General features: G+C 39.3%; 1 protein-coding gene across 2 annotated transcripts in view; it reads left to right on the forward strand.

Annotated features, from left to right (window-relative positions):
- The window catches only part of CENPP (centromere protein P), a 223,180-nt gene that overhangs the window by 43,265 nt on the left and 171,560 nt on the right, over positions 1-8,355 (forward strand). For both annotated transcript variants that reach the window (XM_032308421.1, XM_032308420.1), the window contains exon 5: positions 5,611-5,707. In XM_032308421.1, the coding sequence (XP_032164312.1) occupies positions 5,611-5,707 (97 nt within the window). The remainder of the gene's footprint in view (positions 1-5,610; positions 5,708-8,355) is intronic.

The following is an 8,355-nucleotide window of genomic DNA, read 5'->3' on the forward strand; positions in this document are numbered from 1 at the left end:
TATAGTAGTATTGCCTTTGTTATTTACCTGTGTAACCAGTGCTCATTATTTCTCCATAAGACTTTGAGTTACTCTACAGTATTCTCTCACTGTAGCCTAAAGGATTCCCTTAACATTTCTTTTTTTTTTTTTTTTTTTTAAGATTTTATTTATTTATTTATTTGTCAGGGAGAGAAAGAGAGAGCATGTGCACAAGCAGGCAGAGGCAGAGAGAGAAGTAGGCTCCTTTCCAAGCAAGGAGCCCTATGAGGGACTCGATCCCAGGATCCCAGGATCATGACCTGAGCCGAAGTCAGTGGCTTAACCAACCGAGCCACCCAGGTGTCCCTCTCTTAACATTTCTTGTAGGTCAGGTATATTAATCATGAACTCCCTTGGCTTTTTAGTATCAGAATGTCTTGATTTATCCTTATTCTTAAAGGATAGTTTTGACATAGAATTTTTGGTTAACTCGTTCTCTTTTAGCATGTTAATGTCTTTTCGGTGCCTTCTCGCTTCCATGGTTGTTGATGATAAATCAGTGAATAATTTTACTCATGATTCCTTATCTAATGAGTTGCTTTCTTGTCATTCTGTCTTTGGTGTTGACAGCTTGAGTACAACGTGCCACATGTACATCTCTTTGAGTTTATCCTTATAGTTTGTGAGCTTCTCAGATATGCTAAAGTTTTCATCCAATTTGAAGAGGATTGGACCATTATTTCTTGAGAAACACTTTCAGCTTCTTTCTCCTGCAGCTCTCCTCTGACTCCAGCTGTGTAGGTGTTGGTACACTTGATGGTATCCTATAGTTTTTTAGACTCCATGTATTTTTCTTCATTCTTTTTCTTCCTGTTTTTTAGAGTGGATAATTTCACTCAGCCTATATGTTCATTTTTGCGGATTGTTCTGCCTGCTCACATCTGTCGAACACTTCAGTGACTTTTTCATTTCAAGTTTTATAATTTTTGGTTCCAAAGTTTCTGTGTTTCCTTTTTCTAATGTGTCTTTATTAGTATTCCTTATCATACATATTATTTTCTTGGTATCCTTGAGTTCTTTGAACATATTTCAGACACACTGACTTCAAGTCTGCAGTAGTAGTTCCATTGTCTGTTTCCATGAGGACAGTTACTGTTAACCTTTTTCCTTCTTGTATCTGGGTCATTTTATATTTTTTCTTTGCATGCTTAATTTCTTGCGATGGCTGTTGAGTGTGGACATTTGGAATATTATGCACAAAAAGAAAAAACAACAAAAGCAAAAATATTTTATCTCTTGTCTCTGTGTTTTGGCTGCGTATTGGACATTCCTTTTGCACTTAGCAAGGCCTTTCCGCACTGCCTTTGCCTCCCTGCCCTGCTTGCCTTTAGCCTAAACATCAGCCAGAGGTGAAAGTGTGTGGTCTTCTCAGGTCTTCTCTGAGCATACTTCCTGCCCTATACGTTCACATCGTTTTCCAGTTCCTTCTTATATGGACTCCTTTCAAATATTTTCTAAAGATTCTCACTCTATACCTTTTCCTCTCTTGGCTTTCAACATGTCTGTTTTTTCTCAGAATTGTTATTTTGTGCCAGTTGGCACTGGCTTATTCATTTGACTCTCAGTATCTTTGAGAAATAACCTCTGCATAGTCATGTGTTCAAGAAAGTTATGAGTTACGTAGAAAACAGGCCCCTTCCATTAGTCCTCAGGGATCTTACAGACAGATCAAAACAAATGGAGCTCAGTTGGGAACACAAGAGAAACACAGTTCTTCGGGAACAAGATCCAGTCTACTGTGGTCAGGATGGGGTTCCACTGAGAAAGCAGAATGTGATCTTAAAGACCCACTGTGCTCAGGTGGTGGACATGGCTACAGAAGCTAAAAAACTACAACATTTTCCTTCTCTGCTCAGTGGCCTTTCTCCTGGTTATGTGTTGGCTGGGTTGCTGTAAACATTTTACTGGCTTCCCAATTTCCTATTAAGTGTGATTCTGACAGGCATGTGGTAGTTTTTGTTGTTTCTGAGGAAAGACTGTCCCCATAACCCCTACTTTGCCATTTTTGCAGTTGTCCTTGTCAACATGCTTTTATTCAAAAGCACATTCTGGCTCACTTTTATGGGCTATAGTTTAGGGGGTGTTATGGTTTATGGGCTGCATTTTGATTTGCCTTTCTCATCCACTGCACTGAGGCCACTCTGAATTCTGGACAGTATTCTACACCAGAATTCAGTTCTTGATATTTTTGCTTTATTGTTTCTGTTCAGCTTTGTGTGAGGGCCACTTTGTTCAGGACTTCATACATAAATATAAAGGGATCCCTTTCCCAAATTCCTTCTCCCTGATTCTCCCCACTCTGTGCTTGGGGTCACTTCGTGTAGGAAGGAGAAAGTTGACAAAGCAGCTTCCTGTATTTGCAGGAGCCATTCTGGTGAAGAGTGGGAATGGCGCCGCCTCATGTCTCATTTTGCTGGTGTTGGGTGGGGCTAGTTGACAAAGGTCTTCCCGTAGTCTCCCAACAGCAGCATGATTCCTGCTTCTTTGCTGCCTTTGCTTCCTGTCAGCACAGCCGGTTGCCTGGTTGGGAGGAAGAGGGCACAGCTCCTCTTGGGCATTAGGGTTCTGTTCTGCATGCCTTCCTCTTCAGCCGCTTCAAAAATTTTATTCCCTAATGTTTGAAAGCTTATGCTGCTAAGTAATAAATCACAGAGCAAACTTACAAACATTATGTTCATTGGATTAAATTGCATGATTTCAAACATTGTATTTTTTTTTTAAACTGATATTTAGTTGACATAAAACACTATCTTCATTTCAGGTGTACAGCATAATGATTTGGTATATGTATATATTGTAAAATGATCATTGCAAAAAGTGATTAACATCTATCACCATATGTATTTACAGTTTTTTTTCTGAAGAGAACTTTTTTTTTTTTTTAAGATTTTATTTATTTATTTGACAGACAGAGATCACAAGTAGGCAGAGAGGCAGGCAGAGAGGAGGAAGCAGGCTCCCCGCAGAGCAGAGAGCCGGCTGCGGGGCTCGATCCCAGGACCTGAGATCATGACCTGAGCCGAAGGCAGTGGCTTAACCCACTGAGCCACCCAGGCGCCCCCTGAAGAGAACTTTTAACGTTTATACTCTTAGCAACTTCCAAATATATAATAATGGCAATATTAACTGTAGTCACCATGCTGTATATTGGATCATCAAGGCTCTTTTTTTTTTTTTTAATGTATTTATTTGACACAGAGAGAGAGATCACAATTAGGCAGAGAGGCAGGCAGAGAGAGAGGAGGAAGCAGGCTCCCCGCTGAGCAGAGAGCCCGATGATGCTGGGCTCGATCCCAGGACCCTGAGACCATGACCTGAACTGAAGGCAGAGGCTTAAGCCCCTGAGCCACTCAGGTGCCCCTCATTTATTTTATAACTGAAAGTTTTTACCTTTTGACCACCTTCACTCATTTGTCCACTCCCCACACCTCCCCTCTGGCAACCACCAATCTATTCCATGAATCTGTGAATTTGTTTCTTTCAGATCTCACATGTAAGTGAAATCATATAGTATTTGTCTTTTTCTGTGTGATTTATTTCCCTTGGCATAATGTCCTTAAGGATTGATCATGCTGTTGCAAATGACAGGGTTACCTTCTTATTTATGGCTGAATAATATTCCATCGTGTTTAGATACCAGAATTTCTTTATCTCTCCTTTCATTGGTGGGCAGTTACATTGTTTCTGTGTCTTGGCTATTGTAAATAATGCTGCAGTGAACATGGAAGTGCAGCTAACTTTTTGAGTTAGTGTTTTCAGTTCTATTGGATAGATGCCCAGAAGTAGAATTGCTGGGTCACGTGGTAGTTCTAGTTTTAATTTTTTGAGGAACCTCTATATTCTTTTACACAGTACACCAATTTACATTCCTATTAATTGCACCAGTTTGCATGCGCACCAACAGTGCGTGCAGGTTTCTTTTTCTCCACATCCTTGCCAACACCGGTTGGTTCTTGTCTTATACGAGCTGTTCTGATAGGTGTAAGGCGATCTCTTGTTGTGGTTTTGACTTCCATTTCTCCAGATGTGATGTTGAGCCTCTTTTGGTGTGTCTTCTCTGGAAAAATGTCTATTCAGGTCCTCTGTCCGTTTTTTAATGTGATCATAGTTTCTTGCTATTGAGTTTTATGAGGGTGTGTGTGTGTGTGTGTGTAAAAAGGTGATTTAAAACATGGAGATAGGACCCATGGGTGGAAAGCTGCACTGGGATTGTGAGAAGCAATTCGAGTTTTATGAGTTCTTTATATATTTTGGTTATCTACCCCTAATCAGATAAATGATTTGCAATATTTTTTTCCCAGTCATTTTCATTTTGTGGATGGTTTCCTTTGGTGTGCAGATGCCTTTTAGTTTGATGTGATCCCTTGTTTGTTTTTGGTTTTGCTGCCTTAGCTTTTGGTGTTAAATCTGAAAATTCATTACCAAGAGCAGTGTACTTCCTCTTTCGTTTTATACAACCCCTGCTGGTTGGAGGGAATGATCTTTGCTTGGGACCTTTTTTGTCTGTTTTCTTTTTTACTCCAACCTTTGGGAGTTCTGAGTCGCAGTGTGCTGTACCATCCAGACTGGGATCTATCTACAGGAGGCAAAAATAAACCCCGAGGAACTCATCATCCAATCCTCCCTTAATTCCTGAAGTTTTGTACCCATTCCTGCCTTCTCTTGTCCACGTTTCAGAGTCTTCCAGGATTTGCTTTGTGTATTATGTCCATGTTCTCACTTGGAATGTTAAGGTGGAGTGTGATTACTCCATGATGAGCAGTATGGGAACTCAACTCCCACGATCTTTTAATGAAAGCCTGGTTAAGTGAATACACTCATCTTGCCTACAAGTTGCTTATTTTATGGGTATCAATATAACAATAGGTATAGCATTAGGAGCATTAAGATCAATTCCATGAGAGCTCATAGGCAATAGGACAAAAATTATTTCTAGCCACTTTGGAATAGGTCGTGTGGTGTGGTGGTGAGGTCACTTTCAGAGAATAATCTCTGACACCCCCCAGAATGTCCTGTAATTAGTTCAGTCCTGACACTGCTCAGATTTAGTGCAGACCTGCAGGTTAAGGGCAAAGTTCTGAACAAGGTGACCCACTTCAGGTGCCATGTGATGAAACTCCTCCAGTCCCCCTGTCCTCGCTGGAGGTCTGGTTGGCCCAAAGTTCCAACCTGTTAAGCATGTGGTTAGTCTTTGTGGTGACCAGCCCCTATCCTTAGGCTATATAGGGGCCACCATGTGTCACTTCATTAGCATAAGAGACACACACAGGTCACTTAGGAATTCCAAGGGTTTTTGAAGCTCTGTGCCAGAAATAGTTTTTATTATATGCCATGGTCATCAAATAAAAATTCAAGGACAGATTGGTATTTGAGAGGTACGTTGTTTAGGATTTAAACATTTTAAGATGGGGCAAAGGGCAAATTAGCATTAGCAATCACACAGGGGCACGTACTCGGAGTTCAGAATACAGAAGTGTATCAAGTACTTTTTTTAGCTTTAGGGTATATAAAAAACAGTACGATTAAAAATGCCAGGATGGGGCTCTCATTTATGACATTTATGAATCATAAAATCTTCTATTCCTACAGAGCAGAAGAAAGAAGAGATCTGCTAATGTTTTTCCGAAGCCTACACTTTTTTGTGGAGTGGTGTGAATATCGTAAGCGGACATTTGAACACTTCAAGGTAGGGTCTGAAGTTTTAAAATTTAAACGTATTCAAAAAGTCAGGCTGGTTTAAATTTAAACATATCTGAAAAGTGAAGCTGGTATTAATTTGGGGGTTTAATATAACTTTTTTTCCTCAAAGTTTTGAAACAATAGAAAATATTTTCATTGGCTTCTGGAATTTGCAGTTATTTGGAATAAATGAGGAGGAATGCTTTTGTACAAACCAGTGAGTCGTTTGTATTAGGGGATATCTTGAAAGAGATATAGTTATATTCTTATTTATTTTATTCACATTTTGAAAAATTAATCTGTTAGGGTTACTTGAAGTAAAATACAAATGCTAAAATGAGTGTTATCATAGTGGGCTTACCACCTAGCACTATAATCTTTAATTCCTAGTCATACTCTGTATTTTGAATTTCTTAATTATCATCTATTTCAGTTTTAAGTATTAAAGCCTGATTCTGGTATAATAATGTCTCTTAAGTCTAATAACAGAAACATTCAAAGACTTCTTATTATTCTGTTTTCTGGCATAACTAGAATTACATTGGGCTACGTTACAATCACTCATATTCTTTTTAGTTGGATGGTAGCAGTTTTGACAGCAGTGGTCCACAAAAAAATCCAGTTTTGAAAGAGTTGATATAGTATCTCAAAAGGCTAACCCCACGTCCTGACTGTTGTTTTTCTGACTGATACTAACTCTTGTTTGTTTGGACTTAATATTATTGTTATTATTACTGCTATCACTACTGCCGTTATTATTTGCATTCTGTTTGGCTGAGTTAATAAAATTTGTCAGACGTAGAACTTTCCTTACAATGAAACATGCCTGTACCTGCCCTGTGGCTCCTGGAGGAGTTCTCTTACTGTTGCTCACTGACATGTGCTCTTGCACCAGAACAGTGAAAGGGCTTTGCGTCACAACTGGTAAAATACAGTCATGATCGGGAGTATGCGGGCAGTTGTGGCAAAACTCCATCGAACATGGAGGTTTACTGATACATTTGGGTAGGTTGTGGGAATTCCGAGTTCTAGTCCTATTTCCGAAGTTGATTTGCCCCTAGGTGCTTTCAAGGCGGGCGTAGAAGTATAATTGGTGTGTTTATCCTGTAGAGGATGGAGTACTTCCGTGAGCTGGTCATGCTGTTATGCAGCCATCACTGATACTCATCTCCAGAACTTGGTTACATCTCAAACTGCAACTGTTCCCATTAAATATTAACTTCTCATAACCTCCTTCCCCAGCTCTTGGGTGGGGATCACCATTCTATTTTCGGTTTCTATGAATTTCTAGGTATCTCATTAAAGCAGAATCATAAAACCAAAGTTTTTTGTTTGGTTTATTTCACTTAGCATAATATTCTCAAGGTGTTGCACAGTGAAGATTGTCTTCCTTTTTAAGGATGGATGATATTCCATTGAATGGGTTGCCTTCATTTTGTTTATCCATTCATCTGTTGATGGATACTTGCTTTGTTTCCATCTTTTGACGGTTGTGAACAATGCTTCTATGGACATTGGTGTACAAATACCTGTTCAAGCCCCTGCTTTCAGTTCTAGTACATATATACTTGTAAATGGAGTCATTGGGTCATACAGTATTTCTGTCCATTTTTTGTGAAGCACCCCATATCTCTTCCGCAGTGGGTATACCGTTTTACATTCCCAACAGCAATGCCACATCTCCCAATTTCTCCACATAATTGCCAACTTCTGGGGTCTTTTTTTGTTTTGATTTTTTTGGATCTTGGATCATAGCCAATCTAATGGGTGTGAAGTAGTATTTTCATTGTGGTTTTGATTTGCATTTACCTAATGATTAGTGATGTTGAACATCTTTTCGTGTGCATATTGGCCATTCATGTATCTTCTTTGCAGAGATGTCTATTTAAATCCTTTGCCCATTTTTGAATTGGGTTGTTTGTTTTTAATCTTTTTTTTTTTTTTTTAAAGATTCTATTTATTTAGTTCACAGATCACAAGTAGGCAGAGAGGCAGCCAGAGAAAGGAAGGGAAGCAGGCTCCCTGCTGAGCAGAGAGCCCGACGAGGGGCTCAATCCCAGGACCCTGGGATCATGACCTGAGCCGAAGGCAGAGGCTTTAACCCACTGAGCCACCCAGGCACCCCTAGATATTAATCTTTTATCAAATATATAATTGGCAAATATTTCCCCCCATTTTTTGGCTTGTCTTTTCATTTGTTTGATAGTGTCCTTTGATGCGCAGAAGTTTTTACCTTCAGCAACATCCATTTTATCTATTTTGTTGTTGTCTGTGCTTTTGATGTCATATCCAAGAAATCATTGTCAAATCCAATGTCATAAAGATTTTCCTCTTTTTTTCCCACTAAGAGTTTCATAGTTAAATTTAGGTGTCTGATCCAACTTGAGTTAACTTTTGCATACACTGTAAGTGAAGGGTCCATCTATATTCTTTTGCATGTGGATATCCAGTTTTCCAAGGTCTTGGGCACCTTTGTTGAAAATAATTTGACTGTCTATGCAAAGGTTTGTTTCTAGGTTCCGTGTACTCTTCTGTTGTTACATATGTTCCTGCACGCCGGTACCGTACTTTCGATTACTGTAGCTCTGTAATTCACTTTTGAAATGAGAAAAGTGTGAGTTCTCCACTTTTATTCTTCTTTTCTAATTTCTTTTG

Source organism: Mustela erminea, chromosome 12, assembly GCF_009829155.1.
Source record: "Mustela erminea isolate mMusErm1 chromosome 12, mMusErm1.Pri, whole genome shotgun sequence".
Lineage (NCBI taxonomy): Eukaryota > Metazoa > Chordata > Mammalia > Carnivora > Mustelidae > Mustela > Mustela erminea.